We start from the raw sequence: 27230 nt of genomic DNA, 5'->3' as shown, positions 1-27230 counted from the left end.
TGCTATCTTCGGAATTCTGAGGACTGTTTTTATCCGAAAGTCTGACGGTACATCGGGCGTGTCATACACTCTACAAACCAAAGTGAATAGTCGTTCTGTTGACACTTCCCCCAGTGAATCTAGAAATGCCGTTGGAATGTTATCCATTTCTTCTGCCCTATTTGATCTTCAAGTCCTTCAAAGCTCTTTTAAATTCTGATTCTAGTAGTGGATCACCTATGTCTTCCATGTCGACCTCTGTTTCTTCTTCCATCGCGTCATCGGAAAAGTTCTCCCCCTCGTAGAGGGTACTTCTTCCACCTATCCGCTCTCTCCTCTGCAGTTAACAGCGGAATTCCCATTTCACTCTTAATGCTACCACCAGTACTATTTACAAGATTTTATTAACACCACACTGTCGTATCAACTGATATGTTCTATAGGTTATTATTAACATCATCTGGACAAAATGGGGCACTGCGACCTGTACCTGAAATCAGGCTGGCTCCTTAGAGCCAGTGGTACGCCGACGATATCGGCCCAGTCCAACGCAGCATCTGTCTCTTGCAAAAGGTCTAGCGGCAGTCGCTTTTCCACAGGCTCGATGAACGCCATCTGCAAGAAAAGTGTCGTGTGCAGGGTTAGCGAAAAGAAAATTTTGAGTAGCGTTGGCTGCTGATTTAAAAAAAAATAAAAAGTAAAAATATAAAAAAAAACACCAGACTAAAAGTTAGTCACGTTTCAAGTTTAAGCAAATAGTGGGCAGACGTTTTGGAACAAGGTGGCGCGAAGTTACATGAGGTACCTCTGTGGCTCTGCTGTACCGAGCAAAATACATCCAGTGCGCAATGCGTTTGTGTATGAAACTTATCGTTGCATCACGACGCTCACAATTGATAACATAGGTAAAAGTCACACTTTCCTCTGCACTTCCAGACTCATACTCGCAAACTGGTATGGAATTATATTTGTACAGTAACAGAAAACTTACTGAAGATAAAAGAATTATAAAAACTCCATAAAATGGATGCGCACATGGTGTTGATAGAATTTCAAATATAATTTTGAAGCGTTGTTCTAACTTAATAACTGATGTCCTTCCTGACGCACATACTGAAATGTTGGCATATGGAAATTTCACATAGCGATTTAAATTGGCAGTCGTTAAATCTAATTACAAGAAAGGTGATAAGAAAGCTTAAATAATTAACGTCCAATTCCCTTACTAACGCCGTTTTAAAATGTTCGATAAAGTAATGTACGCAAGAGTAGTCTCACATTAAAGTAGAAACAACTTGCTTAGAACATTACAGTTTTTGTGCCAGAACTGAGAATGATATTTATATACTCACTCACCAAACATTGTAAATATAATGTCACCAACTGGTATTTTTTGTAATGTTTCCAAGCCGTCTGGCTGCATATATCACGTTACTCTGTTAGAGAAATTTGCGTTTTATGTAACTGATGGCTTTACTCACTACTGGTTTGAAGCACTCTTAACAAACAGAAGGCAAGATGTTGTGCTGGTAATTCAGTGTTCAACAATGACAGTTGAGAAAATTTCAGTGTCTGCTCTCATAAAGCATAACAGGTAACTTCTGAAGCCCATACAGACGTTATAATAAATCCCATTTGAGAGGAAACTACAGAGAAAATTATTATGATGTTTTTTAAAGAATTATTAACATGTTCTCTTAAAACAGGCACTCCTTAAATTTTGAAAGGCAACCAGTGTTCAGTTCTATACAATAGTCATACCAACACCTGATGTAGCACATGAGCAGGAGTTACTATACAGGCTAGAACGCTCGAAATTTTTGGGTGCACATATCGTGAAAACTTCAACTGGGAGGAACATCTCACTCTGCTGCTCAAAGAATTAAGTTGAGCTACTTTTGATCTTCGTATAATTGCTATTCTTGCAAACAGACTAATCACCATCCTGAAATATTCTGCCGATTTTCTTGCCGATTGTCCATTTTAAATACACCATCACAGTACATACCATTATATTCGCTAACGAAATTCGTTATAAGAAATACGTTACACCTTCTGAAGAATAGTAATGTCCATGTATAATATACTAGAGGCGTAAAATTACTTTTATTATTCATTATTAAAACTGTCGGTGACTCAGAAGGGAATTCAATATGCAGAAACAAATATTTTTTATCGCTTATCTCAGTAACATCAAATGACTAACTGTTCACATAGCATGCTTTAAATCTAACGTAAAATCATTTCCCCTGGTGTTAAAACAACTCGCACAAGCCAGTACTTTACACTCTATTCACATCATTTCGATAAAAGTACCGTTCAAATTATGTATTCAACATATAACCAATTAACTAAAATATAGTTACACTGTTCTGGTGCAGCTCAGTACACAAAAATATGAAGTGTGTAAGACGGTGCAGGGTTTGTGGCTGTATACATCATCATTATAATCAGTATCAATATTCTTAACACATTCCGTAAACAAACTAGTGATGTGCTGTTACATATAGTTACGCGAGTGTTGCAGTACTCATTTCTCAAAACTTTTCCTTACCTGCTACTGTTCTTACTCTCCTCTGTGTTTGCTCGGTTGACCTTTTTCCTTAAAATCGAGGAACGCTTCGTGTTAGGTTATCATGGAGTAGTAAGTCTAGTCAATCTTGGTTGATACTCTAATCGAGAAGTTTAGGTACGTCACCCCTATGTTTACGTTTGGGTCTGCAGAGACTGTATATGGTAACTGGGTCATTAAAACTGCCAAGCTAATAATTTCATCCCAAGAGTTATCATATGCCACCCCAATTTCAGCAGTCCGCTTAGTTCTGCGTATTAAAGCAGCGCACCCTTTCACAAATTTTAGAATCGTATCTGCTGCTGTTGATGAGGTATTCAACTGACTAAGATACATCTCTGAAGCCGACCAATTTTCACTTGTCATCGATGAAGGATAAATAAACGATCCAAACAACGATTTCTGAAGCTGCCAAGTCTACTGCCATGGTTGGCTACAGCTGACAGCATTTCTTTGCTATGAGGTGATGAGGAAATAATGTCTACTACACATCTTTTATTTATTTCGTTATTTGCATTTATTTCAGCTGCCAAGGTTAGTGCGTTTAGCTACACTCTTATACAAACCAAACATTATAATTTGTATGTTACGTGAGAAATATACAGTCTCTTAAAAGAAGTATTCTGTGTTTTGAGATGTGGTAGTATGGATCAAATCAAGACAAAAATTTCGAGTTCATATGTGCTCTAAACTGCACAACTCAAGAGCTATGAGCACTTATTCATCTTTGTTGTTGTGGAACACTTTTCTTCTAATGCAAGGATGGAATTCAGCAGACAAATCGGAAAACATTCCTCTATTATTGTCCGTGGATATAGCATGCAGTCAATATTTGATAACATTAGCAGCGTAATGGAAGTCCATTATTCTACACGGGAAATGGCTCGAGTTCGCTCCACTTGCCATAAAATCATGTCTGCCATTTCCCCTGTAGAATAATAAGATCCTATTACGCTGGCGTGTACAATGATAAAATTACAATGTAAAAGAATTTCACAAACTTATCAATGCACATACGTTTCATTAGAATTCATGTATGCAGTACATCTACCCGTAGTTTCCAGGAGCAACAATACCACGTGTTTACTGCATGCTGTATCCATGTATAGCAACAGAAGAATGTGTCCTCATTTTTTTAATGCGTTCTATAGAGCTGATGTGTGTGTGTGTGTGTGTGTGTGGTGTGTATGTTCCCCCTCTCCTCCTAAACTGCTGGATCGATTTCAGCCAAACTTGGTACACATATCTCTTAGTGTTAGGCAACAATCGCTATTGTGATAACAATCACCTATCGTAGTTCAGGAGATGTGTGAAAACTGCCACCTTCTGCATGCAAGACCTATAAATTTATTGATTCTGTGCTACTAACTAAATAAATTTCGTAGAGAGTATCCAAGTGGGTGGATTTGGCACCTCCATGTTTCTCTCATGGTTAGCTTTATGCTGTTTGCTCAACGGTAGGCTCACCCAAGAATTCATTCATCGTAGCTCATGGACATGTAACTATAAATATTGCTTATAATCAAATACTGAGTGAAATAAACATTAAAGAGACATTATATTACGCACACCATGTTTCGTAATTTGAATACTGTACTTTTACATTTACTAATTTTGCAAGATTAGCAGATGAGATGGAAGGAAGATAATGGAAATAAAGTGGGACGACTAAAGCATAGAGAGCGGAGCTACGCCGATGAGAAGAGATAAAGCCTCTACCTCCTCTAGAATGCCAAGTGGGTTTGGATAAGATGCAAGTTGCAGAATAATTTGTTATATACGCGTTTGGGTAAAATGGTGAAAGAGATGGAGAAAAATTTAGTGTCCTGGAAAGATACAGTCAAGATTCTGAACATATCCAGTTGGGTATTACAGTTGCGGAATGGTGACATATGTGAGGGGAGGTATTGTGAACACCACATATCAACCGATGAAGTAAAGAGTGCATGTGAAAATCTTGCCGTGTATCCGATCACACTGTGCATCTCTGAGTAAGGAAAGTATTGATGTGATCAAACAACCAAATGTTTCAGACGTATTTTAAGCATGGGTTCATCGCTAGCTCGAGTCGTCTACAGTTTTCACCATTTGTCCGCCGTTTTCAAGTACATCACAGTAGTAATACTTCGGTGGGACTAAAGACAAGACTTATTGTTATTGAATTTCAAGTTTCTAAATTTTTGGACTGTATGTAGGCAGGTTAGAAATACCCTGAAAGCTACAACTGTTTGTATGTCTGCCCACCCCAATTACGATGCTCTTCCAAAATTATGTCCATGATCTTTTTGATGAAGTAGTATCTGGGTACAGCTAAGAAAATGTCCGCAGATTTTCCTTCGGTGAGATGAGATAATGACCTGCGACTTCTTATGGTTTAGTTTAAAATCCAGGACTCAACATGCTGCTGAAGAAAGATAGTTATTCATAGATGATTTGGAACCAACAATGTTCTTAGGGCTTTCACATATATAGAACTAGATACCGTCAGCATGTACATGATAGTCTCAAGCGTGAGGTGTAGAAGAAATACCGTTGATAATAGAACAAGGAAAACAAAGGACCAAGGACGAAACCCTGAGGAATCCAGAGAGCACTTTTTTTTTCTTTTTTTTCTTTTTTTTTCACGATGGCTCCTGACCCACAGAGGACTCGGTGTCTGGTTTGGAGGTAGCTGTCGAATCGCAGTATTGTACTGTTTGAGAAGTTCAGCTGCTTCATTTAAATAAGTAGTATATCGAAATAAACGGAATCAAAAGCCTTGCTGACATCACTGTTAATATGGTCACTTAACGACTGTTCAGAGCGTGTTTGATGTAGTTAGTCTCTTTAAGATAGGTGCTATGCTATGGTTTTTTCCTGAAATATGATTGATGTTAATTGTGAGTGTTTTAAGTTTTTAGTTGATCTATCAGATGTTCGTGAATAATGTACTGTACGGCTTTAGATACTGCAGGTAATGTGCTGATCGATCTAGAGATGCATGGTGATTTTGGATGCTGGTTGAATTAAGTTTTTCCTCTTCTCAGTAGGATGTATAATACTAACGAAAGAGAGAGCTCGGATGGTAATATCTTAATCTTTTCAATCGTACCTGTGCCCATTCTATTATTACCTACTTCCTCAGAGCTTCTAATGATTGCATCCGGTATTATGTCTGTACAAATATGCTTTAAGAAAAACGCGTCTGTCGAGGAGGATCTATCTTGTAGCTGATAATTTATTGAAATCTGAGAACTTACTGCTGTTGAGGAAGATTCACTTAATTCGTCTGCAGCGGCTTGGAAAACAATACCAGATCAGCATATCAGATGTTGCGCAGTTTTTTGCATAGTGCTAAAAGGTTTGACAGTGAAGCGAGCATGCCTCATTTTGGCGTAACGTACGTTTTGGTTCGATTTGTTTCGCATCTTCCTATGTACCTCATATAGTTCTGGGGTTGGATTTCACTTGAATGTTGTATGTGCAGAATCACATATATCCGTTATCTATCGCAATTATGCAATCGGACATGGAGCAAGAGCTCCCTCTACTCTGATGCAACGTTTAAGGGCATGTCTGGGATACAATGCAGTAAGTCTGGGGACTCCACGGTCTAATTTTGGCTCACTACTTATGTCCTGCCATTGAGTATCTGAACACTCCTTTTGAAAAGACTCACCATCAACTTGTTTTAACTATCTCTAGACTGTAAGAAGAAATTTTCCGCTGATGGTCTGCTTTGAGCACATTAAAAATATTACACCATAAACAGAAAATCCTGAAGCAGAAAACTCAGTGGTGCGGATTACTTTATCGGTCCTCTTTCTTGATATCGTATGTTAAATGGTGTAGCCGTATGGCTTTTAATGGGTTGACAGGAGAGATGTAATACTCATTTTCTAAATGTGGAACTGTCTCATTAAACTCTCTACGGAGCGAATTTAAGTGGACTTCTGTATTTCTGTCTTCAGTAACAATTACATGCCGATACTATGACACTAACGATACAAGGTTGATTGGAAGGACGATTAAGCACCAACTGCGAGTGGTTTAAAGGTTATTCCAGTTAAAAATTTATGATCAGACACATATTACTCAGGGAAATAAGTACTCTACTTCACTTTCACCATTTGAATCCGACGTACGTAGTGTCCTCGGTTTTAAATCAGAGCGGACATTCGCACATACATCCTGGAAAAGACGTGGTCGTAGGAGATTTTAATCAGGGTAATACATTTCAGATCCTGACAGGAAAAAATTTGCCAAATCGTTAGCGTAACGGTCGGCGTTCACTCCGGCTGTGTGACCACTCTCATCCCTTAAAAAATAAAGGGCGATTATTCAACGTGATGACACCGCGGTCCGCGTTAAGCGTTTCAGAACAGAAGTGTCTGTCATACAGATTGGACCAATAACGCAAATATTGATTACTAGCTGCCCTTGCTTCGCAATTCAAGGACCTTAGCGTATCGCCGTTTTTTATGGGAATGGGCACTGGGGTGAAGTCGGCTTGTGCATAATTCATGGACGGGAAATACACAAGAAGCACAGGTGGTAAAAAAAGAAAACTGGCCATCTACTGAACACCCCATCAGTTAAGTATTTCAAGTTTCAATCCACCTGTCTCTTAATCAGTATCAGATTTTCCTGTCCTGTTTCTACGTGTGGTTTACGTTCGCTAAGAAGTAAATAACGTTTATCTAACGAGTACAATGTAAACCAAAGTGACGATTAGCTCTCAGAGTCGAGACGTTTGAAAGGCAGTTTTAAAAAAGTTTCATACAACATTGACCCACTGAATTATTGAGATTTGACCGAATACTTTCTTGGTGTGTGCCTACTCTACATAACGAATATTTTCTTTAAATTTTGTGTTTCTAGGACCAATGATTTTTGGGCTGAGTTGCGAAATCGGAGGCATTCCGTGTGCAAAAAACTGCATACTGACTTCACTCCCAAAGTGGTTGAGCTTAACAAAAATATTTATTAGAGGGCGCCGACGCTAGATAATGTCCCATCTACAGTTTTAACCTCCCCCCCTCTCCCCCCCCCCCCCCCCCCGCCACACAGACACACAGATACACACATACACACACACACACACACAGACACACACACACACACACACACACACACACAGACTTGCCACCACAACAACGTTGACAATTCCTTTATATGCAGGTGCTGTCCTGTCATCTGATACATTCTTTTCGTCAAGTTCTCCCACCTATTCGAATTCAGTACCTCCTCATTCGGTATTCGATTTAGCCATTAAATCTTCATCATTTTCTCTGCAGCACTCCATATCAAGAGCTTCTCCATGTCTGGGATGCTTATCGTCTACGTTTCATTTCCCTACAAGGCTAGAGTCCAGACAAATACCTCGACATAAGATTTCCTAAGAGTGAAATTGATATTATATGTTAACAAATTCTTCTTTTTCCACAATTCTTTTCTTACTAGGCCACCACCAGTATTTTTTTTTTTTTTTTTTTTTTTGCACAGATAACACAATTCCTGTATTGTTTTCCTTTTACATCTCCTAATCTAATTTCCTCACCTTCCCCCGATTTAATCCAATTACACTCCATTACCCTTGTTTTACTTTGGTTGATATTCAATCTTATAATCTCTTTTCTAGACAGTACAGATATCTTTCAACTGCTATTCCAAATCCTTTGCGGCGTCTGGCAGAATTGCACGTACATCGGCAAGCCACAAAGCTTTTATTTCTTCTTCCTGGACGTTAATTTTCTTTCTGAATTTGTCCTTGGCTTCCTTTACTGCTTGCTCAGTGTGCAGACCGAATAACATCGGAGATGGACTAAGTCCCTGCTTCACTTCCTTCTCCATAACGGTTTCCCTTTAATGTCCTTCGACTGCCATGGCAACAGCCTATTTTCTGTACAATTCGTACATAAACTTTCACTCCCTTTGTTTGATGCCTGCTATCTTCAAATTTTCTAAGAGTGTAGATCAGTGAAACCTGTCAAAATCATTCTGTAAACCAACAGTGCTGTAAACTTAGGGTTGCCTTTCTTCCATCTACACTCGTGTTCAAATTTAAAACAACAAAGCGCTGTTTGCCCATCCTGTGTCTAATTGATGATGTAATCATACAACTGTCAACCAGATGTCCGTACGATAGTATTCTGCACGGAAGATGGTATTCCGGTCAACGGACAACCGCTCCAACGATGACGTCAGGGCACCTATGAAATGAAGTAGTGTCAGCCGGGTAGCTGCACATCCACAGTCACTGTCTACGTAGTCACAGAGGGTGCAGTATGGCACAGAGAAGATTCCTACCATACTGTCTGCAGTGGAAGGCCAGGAAAAGAAACAAAGCAAATGGGTGTGACCCGATGGCTTAGGTAGATCATTCTACTGTTTCTCAGATGTGTCGAGAATGTTTAGAGACCGAAACTGTATCCCAAAGACCAGGGCAGTGCCGACAAAGTGTGACTTCAAAACACAGGACCGTTATTTGGTTGTAAGAGCACGAAAGTAACACCTTGGTGCTGCACGCAACTGCTTTGTGAGCTCGCAAGATCCATGGAATTGTTGTATCGAGGAAACGGTGTTTAGAAGGCTTCAGCTGAGTGGCTTTCAGAGACATCCTGTATGTCTACCTCTGATGCGTCTTCACAAAAAGGAACGTCTTTAGTGGAGCCATCAACATGCCACCTGCGCGGTCAAACGGTCGGCCAATGTTGTTTTCATAGACGAGCCCCAATTTAGTCCGAACAGTGATTCTCGACGGCTTCGTCTATGGAGGGAACGTGGAACACGATTTCGGGACCCAAACATTGTGGAAAGAGAGCGATATCGGGGAGGATCCTGAATGGTGTGGGCAGGGATTATGTTGACCACTCGAACACCTCTTCATGAAGCAGTACGGCTAAATCGGCAAGGTTTAACTGCCGTCAGTTATCGTGACAAGATCTTGGGACCTTATTCGCGGTTGTTACGAGGTTCTGTGGGACCAGACTTCGTACTGATGGACGATAATCCTCGACCTCGTAGAGCAGGGGTGATTGATGTTTTCTTGAATACAGAAGATATTGCATTAATGGCGGGGCCTGCTCGCTCTCTCGACTTCAGTCTCATAGAGCATGTCTGGGATGCACTAGGGAGACAGCTTGCATCACGTCAGCATCCACCGACCACTCTCCGGAGCAGCTCTGCATGAAGAATGGGCATTGTTGCCTCAACGTGAGGCTGATGACATCATTCACAGCATGCCCCGTCGTTGTCAGGCCTGTATTGTCAGGCCTGTATAGCTGCCAGATGTAGTAACACCCCACACTGAGCACATGAACCACTTGTCGAAATGTGTGTGCAAAACCGTAAAGTTTGAAAAAACGAAGAACATTTGTTTCTGCCGTTATGCATGTTGCAGTTGCTTACATTCTTTATTCTTCACATTCTTTCTACTTTACTATCACCTGTTTATACTGTTTTATAGCAAAATAAGAGCAGTCTTGAAAAATTTCCGTTTGTTGCTTTAATTTTGGACTCCAGTGTATATACTATTGTAAATCGTAAGGTCAATATTTCCTCACGTGTTCCTATGTTTCTTCGGAACCCAAAAAGATCTTCTGTGAGGTCGGCTTCTACCAGTTTTTCAGTTCTTCCGTAAATAATTCGTGTCAGTATTTTGCGAATATGATTTTTTAAAGCGAAGGTCCAACAGTATTCTCACTTGTCATCACGTGCCTTCTTTGAAATTTCAGTTACAACGTTCTACTTGAATTCTGAGGGTGTTTCGCCTTTCTCATATACGTCGCACATCAGGTGGAATAATTTTGTTATGGTTAGCTATCACAAGGCTTTCTATAATTCCCAGGGAATATGTTCTATTGAGGGGACTTCTTACCACTTAGGCCTCTCAGAGCTTCTTCCCGGTTATCATATCACCCTTCTCATCTTCGCGTACTTTCTCTTTCTACACTGTTGTCCTCAAGTTTGTTTCACTTGTAGAGCCTCTCTACGCATTCCTCAGACCTTTCGGCGCTTTGTTTAGTACTGGCTTGCCACCAGAGCTATCGATATTTGTAGAGTTGCTCCTCATTTCCCCTTTCATATAGGCGGCATGTATCTTTCCTGTAGAGACCCATACACGAGTTGCGTTTCAGCCACCTCTCCATCGGTAACCTATCTGTATCACTGCTAACCTACTAGTAACGATGCCTGCGAAACAAACCCGAGACATAACCTATCAGTAGCGAATGTAGGGTTGAGAGAAAGAAAGAGTAAAGTGGGCGTTACTGTTGTCAACAGCAAGTACTCCGAGTGAAGAGAGTAAGTTTGTTTCCAAACAAAGCATACAGTGCATATCGTCAAACAGTGGAAAATCGAGGATGGAATCTAACAATATTGTGAAAAGGGAAGTTGCTACTCACCATATAGCGGAGACGCTGAGTCGCAGATAGGCACAACAAAAAGACTCTTACAATGAAAGCATCGCCAACAATAAACTACACACACACACACACACACACACACACACACACACAACCGCAACTCGCACTGACAACTGCAGTCTGAGGAAACTGAAATCACACTGCGAGCAGCAGCACCAATGCATGATAGGAGTGCAAATAGTCAGCATTTTCACTTTTGTGCAGATATTTCCAGTGTAATACAGATAAAAAGGTAAACAGGGACAATAAATTAAACGATACGGACTAGTCTGTAACGAATAATCGAAGATCATGTGTCCCTTAGACAAAAATAATAAGAAAATAACCCTGAGGTAACTCTGAAATTTTATGGACGGAGCTCCAGTTCATCAGCTATACATGGTTTAAAGGATTCACTCAGCTGAATGTGTATTTCATCACTGTCGCGGAAGCTACGAATTGTCTATTCATTTCGTTGAACGGGAACAATAACTGCTGGAAACAGTCTATTTTGCTGCCGTAATTTAGTGTGTGAGCGCTTACACTGTATTTGTCTGATACCGCTGGTCTGTCTTCAGAATCAGTATGACAGATCAATAACTGAGAACGAACGCTATGTTGGGCCTTCTAGCTAACTACCATGTACTAACCCTACTGGGTTTGGCTAGCATTACGTCATCGGAAAACCGCAAAGTATTTGCACAACCTGATTAAAAGAAGGGATTGACTGAGAGGACATGTCTTGAGACATCTAGGAATAGTCAGTTGCTAATGGAGGAAAGTGTGAAGTTAAAAATTGTGGAGGGAGACCGAGGCTTGCACATAGTAATCACACTGAAATGGATGGAGGCTATGGCGGAGAGCTGCATCAGACCAGACTTCCCACTGAAGACCACAACAACAAAAACCTGACAGAGACGCTGATATCAGAATGAGTCTTGTTGGTTTGTGAATGATGTGTATCCGTCGAGAAAGTGATAAGGGACGAAGTGCGTCAGGAAATGACCTCGTTTACTTTTCGACTCTCTCTCGAGCATAGCCGGAGAACATGTGCCTACCTTTCTGTGCACGTGGTTGTAGTCATCATCGTAAGCTCTGGGTCCGCTCTTCAGATGTTGAGGCGCATCCTTGGTGCCGTGCAGAATCAGCGACGCCGAGATAAGCTCTCCGCTGTTGTTCGCTGAGCCACCTTGCTGCAGACAAAGACACAGGGGTCAGTATCTGCATTTGAAACCAGTAGAGTAAATTAGGAGCGTAGCGTAGTCATATGGAATCATCAGTTAATGTCTTCAATTCTCGAATTGTCTTGTAGAGAACAGATTGTGTCCGCCAGACTACTGTTAATTTTTTTGTTTTGTATCTCTTTGTAAATATTATCGTTACAAATATTGAATAACTTTAACAATATGACCTTTTTAAGAGATTACTTTCTACATGAACAAAGACTTTTTCAAAATTGAACTCCTAAAGGTACTCAGCAGGTTAATTTTATCGATGTCTCGACGCCCAGTCGAGAGTGTTTGTCCTAAAAACGGGAGATGTTGAGGAATCATTCATTATGTAACGTAGGTGCTCTGTCAAAAATGTTTTACTAAGATATGCTAAGTGCATGAATCAAATATTCGTTGTTTTGCACCTGGGTGCGGTATTTTTTCCTATTTCGCAACTCGACACCCAACCTAAACAATCGGTCTTAGAAAGAAGATATTTCGAGAAAATATTTCTTATTTGGCGCAGGCGTACATTGTTCCATATCTCCTTCCTAATGTCAATAATTCACTGTATGGATTTGGTACGAAAGCGTATTAAAAATTCCGTTCCACAACTCGCGCCGCGGAGAACTAATCGTCAATGTAGACTGCAGTACAGGTTCTTAGACGAAAATTATCCATTTAGCAATGAATACAAAAAACGCATAGAAACACAAAAATAAGAGCTGATACGAATAACAGACAGATGAGTGCAAACGTGAAGAACTTAACCGAAGAGGTGTTCAGTTCATAGTGACTTTTCCATTTTCCACATTTTCGCTTCCTGTATGAGTACACACATTCCTTTTCTAGTTGTTAAAATAAGCACGCTGATGTGTAAAGGCGCAAGCCTTCTAGTTAAACGGGCAGGCAAAGTACTGTTAACTACACCAGTAGGAATATTAAACTACTGAGGCTCTCTGTACCTCCATCAAGCACTAGCCCTGAATTCTCACGATATTTGGACGGATTAGTTGCTTTCTGTGTTCAGGTGATGATCTCGACTGTTAGCTACATCAGACATAACTCCCAAGGTTTCGCACATAACAATGCAATAAAGAACACGTGAAGATTACGTTGGACGTTCCGAAGTCTTTCGCCGAACACAGAGGCGGTGTGGTATGCAACGTACTCTTAGGACGGCGACCTGAGATTTTGATTATATATATATATATATATATATATATATATATATATATATATATATATATGTGTGTGTGTGTGTGTGTGTGAGAGAGAGAGAGAGAGAGAGAGAGAGAGAGGGTTACTTGCTTACAGAGGGGGATGAAAGTAAAGGAACACCACAGAAACAACACATTAGCATGCCTTATAAAATGTAGGATAACAGTTGCCATTGAAAACAGCTACCAGCTGTATCTGAATGGATTCAGGTTTTTAGGCTTTTCAAGGGAATCTTACAATATCCTTCCTACCTAATAGTTGCAAATTCAGATAACAATGATGGAGGTGAATAGCGACTACTTCTCTCGAAAGTACACCACAAAAGCTGATTAATGTTGAAATCTGGTGCTAATGATGGGAGATGCGATATTTCATACTAGTTCTCACAAAACCAGTTCTGGAACGATGCGAGTGGTATAAACAGGGGCCGCCTTGGAACACGGCATCATCACTTAAAAACAATCATTGTCTCACTCGATGCACCTGATCAGCCAAAATTATCATATTACCCTTGGCAGTAAAGCGGCCTTGTAGAGTAGCTTTGGGGTCCATAAAATATCACTATATGGCAGCCCTGCCATGTTTAAGTTGGGACGTAAATTCGGCCAGTGTGAAACAAACCAAATTAGATGAAATAGCTTTCTTCCATTGTTCCTTAGTCCAGCTTTTATGGTTTCGGCGTAACATTTTGCTGTTACGGGCATTTGTATCATTGATGGGTGATTATGAAATTCCTGCTCTTCTTGTAACTGCCTGCATATGTAGCTCTCCCTTCAGTTGTGCAGTGACGTAAACCTCTGTCGTCCTCTTACTTTTCGTTGCAATTCTCTCCGATGGCCATCGCCGAGATCACTCAACATACACTTCTGCTCGCGTTGTGACTTGCGGATCATGTTTTCCATTTTCCCTGCTTGCGGTATAAATCTTCAGCGTCGTGCCTCTCGAAACACCAGACACATCGGCTACCTTTGTTACGGAAGTATATATCAACGAGCACCAATAATACGCCCACGTTCAAATTTACTTGGTTCCGACATTATGCACTCACTGCACAGAAAACTGTTGTCTTCTCAGTTAACACTTACTACGTATTGATGACACAGAACAGGTCCCGTTCGTGATCAACAGAACATTGCAGCCCGCAGGTTTATCTAGCCTCTGCATTTATCTCCAAGCAATGGTTTCTCGCGGTGTTCCCAAGTTTTTGTTCAATCCCTGTACATTAACAGCAGGGCGCAAGAGTGGACTGCATGGAAATCCTAGGCAACCTGGTGAATGTAATGCGATCTTCGGCAATATGTCATCCTGGCAGCGACTTGTCTGTCTAGATATTAAGTGGTTTTCCCAGTTTTGTTTTATTTCGCTGTGTCCATCCCAAGAAAGAACTTAACGTTGAAATTTTTAGTTATTCAGGGACCACGAACCGCTGTAAGAATGATGCTGAGGCTGGAGTTGCCATTTACGTTAAGAAATGAAACAAATATAAAATACTGACACGCTCCGTTTTTGCACTGTTTATCGTTTCGAAGCTTGCTTTGCAGAAGTAGGATTTATGGGCACCTCCTAATAGTGGTCACCATACGCTGGTCTCCATCTCATGATTTTGAGTTATTTATTAAACAATTACACGAACTAGTAAGGTTTTTATGTTTTAAACAGAATGAGGTACCGTAACATTAAGTGTACATTTTAATTCAAACGTTTAGAGCAAATCTATTATGCAGCTATACTCAAATCGCTTGTCGTTTCATATAATCTAACCCTCCCTCAAACAGGTTATAACAGGAGTTAAAGTGATCAGCAGTGGTGCGATTGGGAGCATTTCTATAGAACCATCGAGATTGCATAAAAAATTGTGTATATACTTGCAGTTAAACCATAAAACTGACGAATGAAAAATAACTGATGAATAACAAATAAAAACAGGAATTGGATCAGCACACTGGAAAGATATGCGCAACACACTTGCCGTCAGTGGAAGATCTAATGTATTCTGTAAAGTAACCAACGATTCCCAAGAAAAGCGAATCGATATTAGTTTAATAAACTACAACTGCCTTTTCTTCATTTTTTCTTTTGCAAGTATTCTTGTAGATATGGAGATCAACTGGCGCCACTGCCAAATGTAGCAGCTGGTTTTCCGTAGCAGAGATTCTCGGCACAGTGAATTTCGTAGTACCGGATGAAATTGCTTGGGGAATAGCTCAGTGTGACAGGGTCGAAGCGAGCGACCGGTTGCAGCGCTATCGCTGTGATCCGTCGCTAGTGTGTTTGCTCTTTTAGAGTGTAGTTTGTACGGCATATTCTTTTTCGGATCCCGTAAAAAAACACAGTATTACGGCGTAGGATTAGTTGCTTGTTTGTAGAAATAATGTAATGGAGTGTAAAAGTTTCGTGAGAAACGGAAAAACTAATCGAATTAAGAGTTTTGGTTACGTAGTTATTGTTAGAAATTTATCTTCGATTTTTTTAAAGGGGACTTACATGCCACATTAACAGATATTTCTCCATAGTTTCCGACCGCCGAGACAGGAGGTCCTGCGTCCAGTGCAGTTCATAAGTCTTTTCTTTTTCCTTCGAGTGGGCAATGTCTCCTAACTGGTTTGATGCGGCGACATACTCGTCCGTATCAACCTCTTCATCTCAGATCAAAACTTGTACTGTACATCCTCAACTATTTATAGTATACCAGTTTCCGTCTTCCTCTACAATTTGTACCGTTTGCAGATCCCTATGGTACCATGGAGGTTATTCCCTGATGTCTTAATAGATGTCCTACCCTGCAGTCTCATCTTCTTGTCAGTGTTTTCCATATGTTCCTTTTTTCGCTGATTCTGCGGAAAACCACCTCATTCCTTTCTGTACCAGTTCACCTAATTTTCAACATTGTTACGTAGCACCACATCTCAAATGCTTCTGCTCTCTTCTGTTTAGGTTTTCCCACTGTCCATGTTTCATTACCGTACAATGCTGTGCTCCAAACGTATATTCTCAGAAATTTCTTCCTCAAATTAAGGCCTATGTTTGATGCTAGTAGACTTCTCTCGGCCAGGAATAGCCTTCATTTCTGTGTTAGTCTGCTTTCTGTACCCTCCTTGCTTCGTTCGTCATGGTTTATTTTGCTTCCAAGGTAACAGAGTTCAGTAACTTCGTCTGCTAGCGATCAGCAGTGCTGACGTTCAGTTTCTTGCTATTCTCGTTTCTGCTACTTGCCATTACTTTCGTCTTTCTTCGGTTTATTCTCAATCCATATTCAGTTCTAATTAAACTGTCCATTCCATTCAACAGGTCCTGAAATTCTCATACACCTTCATTGAAAATAACAATGTTATCAACTAATCCTATTATTGATATTCTTTTATCCTGAATTTTAATCTTACTCTTGAAACTTTATTTTATTTTCGTCATCGCTTCTTAGATGCACAGATTGAACAGTAGAGGCGAAAGACTGCATCGCTGTCTTAGACGCTTTTTAATCCGAGCTCTTCTTTCCTGGTCTTCCAGTCTTATTGTTTCCTCTTTGTTCTACCCGTCTTCCCCTATAGCTTATTGCTATTCTTCTCAGAATTTCGCACATCTTGCACCGTTTTATACTGTCGAACGCTTCTTCCGACAAATTCTATGACCGTACCTTTATTTTTCAGAAGCCTTGGTTCCATTATCAAGCGCAATGTCAGGACTGCCTCTCTGGTGCTTTACCTATCCTACAACCAAACTAATCTTCATCTAAAGGGTCCTGAATTTTCTTTTCCATTCTTGTGTACATTACTGTAGTCAGCACTTTGGATGCGTGAGCTGTTAAGCTGATTGTGTGATGATTCTCGCGTTTGTCGGCTCTTGCTGTCTTCGGGATCGTGGGGATAGTGTTTCTCCGAAAGTCTGATGGTATGTCGCAAATCTCATACAGTCCACACACCAAGGTGAAAAGGGGGTTTTGTAGCCACTTCCCCTTATGATTTTAGAAATTCCGGTGGAAGTTGTCTGTCCGTTCTGCCCTATTTCATCTTAAGACTTCCAAAGACTATTTTTTTTTTCCTTCAGCTTGCAACGTCAGCACGCTTAGCTGAGCCGGTTTTTTCGTCGTTGGCTTGCTGTCGATTCTGATGAGAACGACCCTACCAATAACTGTTCACAGTAACTGTCGTATATTAGTATCCTACTTCCATTATACTAATGGTTGTCAAACTTTTCTACTCAAGAGCCAATATTGGCACTGTAGCGCCGGATCTCGGGCCGCAGGGGAAAGGAAGCTGGCTAAAGTGGCCACTCAGTTTTTACCAAACCATGATTACCAATAGAAGCTTACCGATACTAAGCATTTTTTAGCGAAAACAAAAATAGTATAGGTTAGTGGAACTACATGAATTCTCCTGAAGGCTTACGTAGTGCCCTGTTTTCCGTAACTAAGCGAGTACTGTGACCAGTGCCATCGCAAGAAGATCCTATTTTCTGATCTCTGGGCACATTTTCTAGGCGTCTTCACGCCCAAGTATCTAACAGAATCCCAAGCGGCTGCCGCAGACAGCTTAAAATCGGTCTTATGTATTAGGTTAAATAGTGCATGTAATATTTTAAATAATATAACTCAATTGATACAACACTGTCTCAAAGAGACAGAAATACGGCTGATAGCTTTGCATGTAAAAGGGTTTAGAAATCAGTTTTATCTTTTGAACTACGCGTGTTTTTGGGAAGTAACCAACTCATATTGGAGTGAACATCTTGGCCACTTTTCCCGACGAGTAGTAGGACCACTTCTCCCCACTGGACACCATTTCGAGATTAGTGGTCCACAGAAGAAACTATTAAACAGAAGTAAATAACAGGGAACTACATTTGTAGGCCAAAAGACATTATTTAAACATTCATATAGTAAAAAAAAAATATTACTCCGCATGCAAGTCAGATAACAATAATAATATAAATGACTTATCTTACATGATACAACTCAAAAACAAAATTGTTTTTACTAGAAATTAACTAAACAAGCACCCCCTGTCAGTCTAACTCACAACAATGGTGATGTATGTCAGAACAAATCAGCACGTTTTTGCAGGCACCAGCGCTATTCGGGACAAAAAGGATGCAATAGCCACTTTCCCGTGCTGGCCACTTTACCACGCCTTCCCCTACCGATCTTACTATTAATTGGTAACCTGCATAAATTAGTACGTTATATTAACAACAGCAACTGCTATATGAAACACGATCACGTATGTATACTCATCACATTGCCTTAATTTGACTGCATATTGCTACAAGCAGGTACCACATTTGATGATGATCTTCTCTATTAAGCGCATTCTCGAATCCATATTACTTCCGTTTGACATCTGTATCATAGCAGCTGGTAGGTGCTAGAAGCGCCCGCTTATCAGTTGTCGGCACTGAAAGACAAACAATAAAACATTCCCCTTTTCACTTCTGCTGTCCCTGTAGTGGCCGCGCTACATACCACTCAGTCCCTTAAGCGACAAAATTTACTTAGCTCACAGCCTAATTCACCAACGTGAATTAAAATTAAGTACATCTTAAAGTACACTGTCTCTGTAAGTATGTTTGTTTGTTTCTGAGCATGAAAAATACACCCTTGAATAGCTGCCGGCCGAAGTGGCCTGCGGTTCTAGGCGCTGCAGTCTGGAACCGCGAGACCGCTACGGTCGCAGGTTCGAATCCTGCCTCGGGCATGGGCGTGTGTGATGTCCGTAGGTTAGTTAGGTTTAACTAGTTCTAAGTTCTAGGGGACTAATGACCTTAGAAGTTGAGTCCCATAGTGCTCAGAGCCATTTGAACCTTTTGAATAGCTCTTAACGTTAGTTGATGTTTGGGATTCAGGTGTTAGTTGCTTGATGCATGTTGCTATAAAATACAGCTGAGAACCGCGAGCCGCACGAACATTTGATTCGGGCAGCATATGGCAGGAGGGCCGGAGTTTCACGACCACTGCGTTATACCATTTTCTGCTGAGCTGCCGTTGATATTACCCTTTATTCGTCGAGCCAAGTATCTTCGTCCTTTTATTACCCACAGATTCCCATTATATGTAGATTTAGCCTTAGCATTTTGCTATCCAGATTTTCTAGCGTCCCTACCACGTTCTAATTATTGACATTCCACACCGTGACTCTTGGAATCTTACCCTTTCGTTTGTTATAGCATCTTTTTCTCATGCTCACTTCCCCCTCGGCAGTCCGTTCCCGGAGATCCTAATAGGACACTAATCCGGAATCTTTTGCCAATGGAGAGATTTTCTTGACACCTTTTCAGTTACAGTCCACATGGTCCTGTGGATACATCTTATGTTTCTATAATGCAGTAGTGTCCTTAGCCTTCTGCATCCTCATGCCGTTGATCATTGCTGATTCTTTCGTCTTTGAGCGGCAGTTTCTTATCTCGAGGGCGGGAGAGTGCCCCAAAGCTCCGTCCGTTCTTCCGCTTTCTCTGACAAGGCCGTTCGTAGAACGATGGCGACTTCTTATGCCCAAAGTTCTTAGTCGCCATTTCTGATGATCTTGATTGAGAATGAAAGCAGTGGCTAGGTTCAGACGCGGGGTTCAGGACGTTTTGATTTCTTGTTGGAGAAACTACACCTAGACAACCGGTTGGCTTAGGACCACCCACAGTTGGCGAGGATGTGAATTCAAAAGGCTGCACTTAGCGGTCGTTAAATGAAGGTATTCTAGCTCGCTGACATTGCGGAGCCCCCTTTACGTCGTCCACACCACGTTTTACACGACGCATCGGCTTGAGGAAGACAAACCTCTCCATTCGATGGTTGTCGCTTCAGTTTAATATGTCAAAACAGTCTTCGATTAATTACAGTTGAGACTATTTACGCTTTTTAAGGGAAATTTTGGCAACTGCCTTTGCCGTCTTATAGTAGATGAAACATACCACATTGATATTACTATTCCAGAGTACGGCAGCAATCTTATTAGCGGGTGATGGAATGTAACGCAGTGCACTACAGAAAGCAAAACTGGTTACACTATCTTTGTGAAATACGAATAAGAGCAGAGTTAGAAGAAAGAAATTTTTCATTGCCTTCAGCGTCTGCAATGCACAGGATGTGCATATACTACAATATGCCATCACGTCGAGTAATCAGTTTTGAAAATGGCTACTCAGTGGGGACCAAGAGACTAACAATAATATTTAAAAACAATATTTACGAAAAGTGGCCGAAAAAAGTAACTGGAGGCAACAGTGACTCTGTGCTCTCTGAAGGCTTCCATTAAATCACACGGATGTTCCATTAAGTATAGCAAGTCGGCGAGTGCATCAAGTACCACAGCTATCGCCACCACACTGCAACAGATGTCTAAACTACATCGAAATACATACCAGGTGTTTACAAATTAGTTATACAAAAGTAACCTTTACTTGTGACAAAGGTAAATAACGTGGAGAAATCTTTGATGCAGCACTGAACGTAGCATGTCTTCATGATTTATTTAGAAATGTTCAATATGACTGCCTTATGTATCACAAAAATGTCCCAACTGCAATCAATTTCCCGCCAAATCCGATGAAGCAACTCTTAAAGCTTGTTACAGTTCCAACTTGTAGTGTCTGAATGACAGGCGTTTCTATAATACCATTCACACTGTAACATTAGGCATATTCAATTATAAGCTGTCAAGTCTCATTGATTTATCTGGACTACGAACATAAGACTGTCGAACATCTTCAACCGCTACATCAGAGACTGCTGGACGATCGTGACCCGGCGTCCTAAGTGACACACAGCCAATTTCGGTGAAACAGTTGTCTTTGAAGTGGTGAGCTTCCTATATTTAGTGCTGATCTTTCTCTGAACTGTATTAGCGGATTTGGATTCATGCAAGCATGGATAACACTGCACAAACCCTGCGCCATAATAACACTCCATGACGACTGTTGGAATAACGCATTTGCGCATGCCATCTAGCGGGAATATCGGGAACTAACACTGTTACGCGCGAATAAAACTTGAAGATACACTGCATTCTGTGCTGTATCAAAGATTTTGTATAACTAATTTATAAACACCCTGTGTAATGAGTCACATTATAAAGCATGTCTCTCCCATCTCTTAGGTTTTCTAATGATTTTTTGGTACAACTGAATAGAGTTACGTACCCTGTCGATGATTTCTACTGTCCAAATGCCAGATGGTCTCTCGCCCCACGTTAACACCGACATAAATTTCCAGTCTTTGAAACCTTCGTTGGACGTATCCAGTTTCCTTGGGCTCAGCAACTCCACTCTCGTTCCTGTAAAATACACAAAGACAAACCTGTATATTCCATCCTTGCAACACTTCAAAATCTATCTGATGACGTCGAAACGCTATGATTAAATTCACAGATTCTTTGAGTAAATGTGTTGAAGAGACAACTGGACGTCGGAGGGAAACACAGAAAGAGCGATGGCTGCAAGGTCGTACTTGGCATCTGACAACGTGATACAGCTAAAAATCAAGAAGAGCTTCAGAAAGCTGGACGAAAACATGCTCATTTCGACCACAGAGTCAAAAGAACCGACAAAAACGAGTGGTTTGAACGGAAAGGGAGAGAGGCGCAAAATGTTGCCTCTCGAAATGACACCAGGACATTACACAGTATCGTTAGAAATCTTACTGGAGCTCACAGCTTTTGAAGCAATGTCATAAAGCACAGAAACGGCAATCTTCTGATTACAAAAGGTAAACAAGCTGCCCATTGGTTTAAAACTTCAAAAAACCTTAAATCAGCCCACCTCACGTATTGCTAACAAATTAGAAAATGAGCCAGAAAAGTAAGAGCTAATGTCAAAAACAGATGATATCACAGAAGCAGAGATGTGAGCAACAATAACAACATTTGAAACTACTAAAGCAGCTAATCTGAATTAAATCTGTCCCGAAATTCTGAAATATGGAGCTCCCGCGCATAATTCACCATCTTACCAATCAGTGCAATATCTGTTAGAAAATATCTGTTAGCATTGTGATTGCTTTCTCTGTAAAGAATACAAGAAGCAGCAGATTGTCGACTACAGAAGAACAGGGTGGCCTTCGAGCTAGGAGATCCTGCTCCGAACAAATATTTGTTCTGTGAAATGTAACAGAAGATTACTTGGAATTCAAATGTCCATTGTATCTAAACATTCTGAATTTTAAAAGGCATTTGGCAGTATTCACCGAAAATCATTCAGGAATATTGTAAACCTATATTGAATACATAACTATCACAATGGTGTTTTCAGAAACCTGTATGTACACACATCAAAAAAAGTTTTTCATCACCTCGGTTCCGAGAATTCCGGAACCTGTAGAGAAAATTGGAATAGAGATAATCATGTCCACCCTTTTTATTGCTCAGGAAAAGCATACATTACATGTGGAACCACCGTACAGCGAGACCTCCAGAGATGGTGGTCCAGATTGTTGGACGCACCAGTACCTCTAATACCCAGTAGCACGTCCTCTTACACTGATGCATGCCGGTATTCGTCTTTGCATACTGTCCACAAGATCATCAAGGCACTGTTGGTGCAGATTGTCCGACTCCTCAACGGTGAAACGACGCAGATCCCTCAGAATCGTTGGTGGATCACGTCGTCCATAAACAGACCTTTCCAATCCTATCCCAGGCTTGTTAGATAGGGTTCATGTGTGGAGAACATGCTGGCCACTCTAGTGATGTCGTTATCCAGAAGAACGTCATTCACAAGATGTGCACGATGGGGACGCGAGTTGTCCATGAAGACGAATGCCTCGCCTATATGCTGCCGATATGGTTGCACTATTGGTCGTAGGATGGGATTCACGCATTGTACAGCCGTTACGGCGCCTTCCATAACCACCAGCGGCCTACGTCGGCCCCACATAATGCCACCACAAAACAGCAGGGAACCTCCACCTTGCTGCACTCGCTGAACAGTGTGTCTAAGGCGCTCAGCCTGATCGGGTTGCCTCCAAACACGTCTCCGACTATTGTCTGGTTGAAAGCATATGCGACACTCATCGGTGAAGAGAAAATGATGCCAATCCTGAGCGGTCCATTCGGCATGTTGTTGCGCCCATCTGTAGCGCGCTGCATGGTGTGGGGGTTGCATAGATGGACCTCGCCATAGACGTCGGGAGTGAAGTGGCACATCATGCAGCCTATTTCGCACAGTTTGAGTCGTAAAATTACGTCCTGTGGCTACACGAAAAGCAGGACTCTACATGGAGGCGTTGCTGTCAGGGTTCCTCCGAGCCACAATCCGTAGGTACCGGTCATCTACTGCAGTAGTAGCTCTTGGGCGGCCTGAGCGAGGCATGTCATCGACAGTTCCTGTCTCTCTGTATCTCCACCATGTCCGAACAATATCGCTTTGGTTCAGTACGAGACGCCTCGACACTTCCCTTGATGACAGCTCTAGTAACAATGCGGACGCGATGGAACCACGGTGTTGACAGTCTAGGCATGGTTGAACTACAGACAACACGAGCCGTGTACCCCATTCATGGTGGAATGACTCGAACTCATCGCTTGTTGGACCATCTCTGTCTAATAGGCACTGCTCATGCATGGCTGTTTACATCTTTGGGCGGATTTAGTGACATCTCTGAACAGTCAAAGGGACTTCGTCTGTAATACAATATCCACAGTCAACGTCTTCTTCAGGAGTTCTGGGAACTGCGGTGATGCAAAACTTTTCTTGATGTGTGTAGATTCGAGTTGCTATATAACAACAGAAGATGAGAACACTCCCCTCTTTACTATTCTGAAATGCATCAGACGACTGTAGAATTTGTACCATTCGTTTTCATTATATCTGTCGTGGAATTCATAAAGAGTTTCGATGGACAACGGCAGCGCGGGCATTCGTTTAAATGAGCAATCTAGGCATACGGATCGGGATTTTGCTGGTGATATCGTCCTCTGGCAGATAAACCATTAAATTTACAACCGACAGCTACTAACTTGGATGAATTGACTAGTTCTGTAGTGCTAAAAATAAACAGTGAGAAAACAAAAACAATGTCCATAAAAACTACAAATACATCTCTCTAACTTATAGTGCAACAGCAACCACTACGAGAAGTTGAGCGACTTCCATCTCACGGACACCTCATCTGTAACAATAGAGACGTAGATGCCCCATGACTGAGGAAGCTTCTACAGCCTTGCCACGTATGCGATCTATATGACAATATGACTTTCTATGTATGTCCACAAAACTTCGGCTGTACTGCTCTGTGACATTTACACAGTCTTCTAATTAGTTGGCTGTGACCCGCCCCGAATTCCTCTCCTGTGCCAACCTTTACATCTCAGAGTAGCACTTGCTGGATGTATTAGAGGCTCTGTCTTCCTCTTTCTTCTACAGAGCCTCTGCAGCCCCCTGTAGTACCGTGGAAGTCAGTCGCTGATGTCCTAACACGTCCTACATCCTGTCCCTTCTTGTTAGCGTTTTCCATGTATTCCTTTCCTCGTTGATTGTGCGGATAACCTTCTCATTCCTTGTCTTATCACTCTACCTAACTTTCAACATTCTTCTGTAGCACCACATGTCAAATACCTTGATCTCTTGTTTCTGGTTTCCGTACAGTCCATGTTTCACTACCATACAGTGCTCTGCTCCAAACGTACATTCTCAGAAATTTCTTTTTCAAATTAAGTAGTATGTTTCATTCCAGTGGACTTCTCTTGGCTAGGATGTCCTCTTTGCCTGTGCTAGTATGCTTCTCATACCCTCCTTGCTCCGCCAGTCTTGTGTTATTTTGCTGCTAGATAGCAGAATTCATTGACTTCATCTGCGTCGTGATCTACTTTGATGTTAAATTTCTCGCTGTTCTCATTCCTACTACTTCTCATTACGTTCGTCTTTCTTCGATTTACTCTCAATCCATGTTCTGTACTCATTGAACTGTTCATTCCACTTAACAAATCCTGTAATACTTCTTCACTTTCACTGAGGATACCAATGTCATCAGCGAATCTTATCACTGTCATCCTTTCGCCTTGAATTTTAATTCCATTCTTGAACCCTGTTTTTATTTCCGTCATTGCTTCTTCGATGTGCAAATAGGTCTTATCCCCTTTCAAATCCGAGCACTTCATTCTTGATCTTTCATTCTTATTTTTCCCTCCTGGTTCTTGTAAACATTGTATATAACCCGTCCTTCCCTATAGGGTATCCCTATTTTTCTCAGAAAGTCGAATATCTTGCAGCATTTTACAACCGCATTTCTAGGTCTACATATCCTTCATTTTTATTCAGTCTTGGTTCCATTATCAATGGCAAAGTCAGAACTGCCTCTGTGCTGCCTTTACCTTTCATATAGCCAAACTGATCGTCATTTAAAAGATCGTTTTATGTTCCATTCTTCTGTATGTATTCTTCTCAGCAACTTGGATACATGTGTTGCCAAGCTGATTGTGCGATAGTTCTTGCACCCGTCGGCTCTTGTAATCTTAGGAACTGTGTAGATCTTTTTTCCGAAAGTCTGACGGTATATCGTCATATCATATATTTTACACACCATATGCCACTTTTTCCAATGATTGTAGAAATTCCGATGGAATGTTATTTATTCCTTCTTTCTAATTTGATCATAAGTCTTCTAAAGCTCTTTCAAATTCGGATTCTATTACTGGATCCCTTACCTTTTCCATTGACTACTGCTTCTTCTTCTACCTCGTCAGCAGCGGTCCCCCCCCTCTTCCCCCCCATAGCGGCCTTCGCTGTTCACCTTCCACCTATTCGCTTTCTCCTCTGCATTTAACTGTGGAATTCCCATTCCACTCTTAATGTTACCACCTCTGCTTTTAATTTAACCGAAGGTTGTTTTCACTTTTCTATGCTGAGTCATACTATCCGACAATAATTTTCTTCGACTGCTTCACATTTTTCACGTAGTCGTTTCGCCTTAGGGGTTCTGCACTTCCAATTTATTTCAATTCTGTCTTGTATTTCTACATTCCTGAATATTGTTATACTTCTCTGTTTAGTCGATCAGCTGAAGTATTTCTTCTGAAACCATAGTTTCTTCGCATTTCCCATCCTGGTACCTATGTTTTTCTTTCCAACTTCTGTGATTGCTCTTTTTAGCGGCGTCCATTTCTCTTCGCCTGATGTGCCTACTGAGCTATTCATTATCGCAGTATCTATAGCCTCAGATCTTCAAGCGAATCACTTCACTCCTTAGTGCTTCCATGCCCCATTTCTTGGCGCAGTGTTTCTTCCCGTTTTATCTCTTAAATCTCAACCTTCTCTTCATCATTATTGAATTGTAATCTGAGTCTGTACCTGCTCCAAAGTACGCCTTACAATTTAGTATCCGATTTCGGAATCTCTGCCCGATCATAATGTAGTGTAACTGAAATCTTCCCCTATCTCCCTTTCTTTTCTAAGTGCACCTCCTCCTCTTGTGATTCTTGAACAGTGTATTAGCTGTTACTAGTTGAACTTTATTGGAGAACTCAATTAGACTTACTCTTCTGTCATTCTTACTACCAAGTCCACATTCTCCAGTATCCCTTTCTTCTAATCCACCCATTTACAACAGCATTTCAGTCCCTCGTGACTATTAGATTTTGTCTGCCTTTACGTATCTCTCAGTGTCCTCATATGCTTTCTCTATGTCTTTATCTTCTGCTTGCGACTTCGGCATGTATACGTGAACAATTATTGTCCGTGTTGGTTTGCTGTCGATTCTAATGAGGACAACCCTATCGCTGTACAATTTGAAGTATCTCACTCTGAGCCCTACGTTCTTATTCATAACGAATCCTTCTCCCATTATAACATTTTCTGCTGCTGCAGGTATTATCCTATACTCATCTCACCAGAACACTGTCATCATTCCAATTCGCTTGACTGAGCGGCCACTATATGTAGATTGAGGTT

The 27230-nt window shown here is 41.1% G+C and overlaps 1 protein-coding gene across 2 annotated transcripts in view; it reads right to left on the bottom strand.

Annotated features, from left to right (window-relative positions):
* The window catches only part of LOC124622118 (neuroendocrine convertase 1-like), a 497126-nt gene that overhangs the window by 8985 nt on the left and 460911 nt on the right, over positions 1-27230 (bottom strand). For both annotated transcript variants that reach the window (XM_047147727.1, XM_047147728.1), the window contains exons 12-14: positions 21489-21622; positions 11994-12128; positions 470-594 (exon numbers count right to left, since the gene is read on the bottom strand). In XM_047147727.1, coding sequence (XP_047003683.1) covers positions 470-594; positions 11994-12128; positions 21489-21622 — 394 coding nt within the window. The remainder of the gene's footprint in view (positions 1-469; positions 595-11993; positions 12129-21488; positions 21623-27230) is intronic.

Source organism: Schistocerca americana, chromosome 7 (genome assembly GCF_021461395.2).
Source record: "Schistocerca americana isolate TAMUIC-IGC-003095 chromosome 7, iqSchAmer2.1, whole genome shotgun sequence".
Lineage (NCBI taxonomy): Eukaryota > Metazoa > Arthropoda > Insecta > Orthoptera > Acrididae > Schistocerca > Schistocerca americana.
The sequence above is the reverse complement of the archived record's forward strand: the minus strand, read 5'-3'. Positions and strand labels throughout refer to the sequence as shown.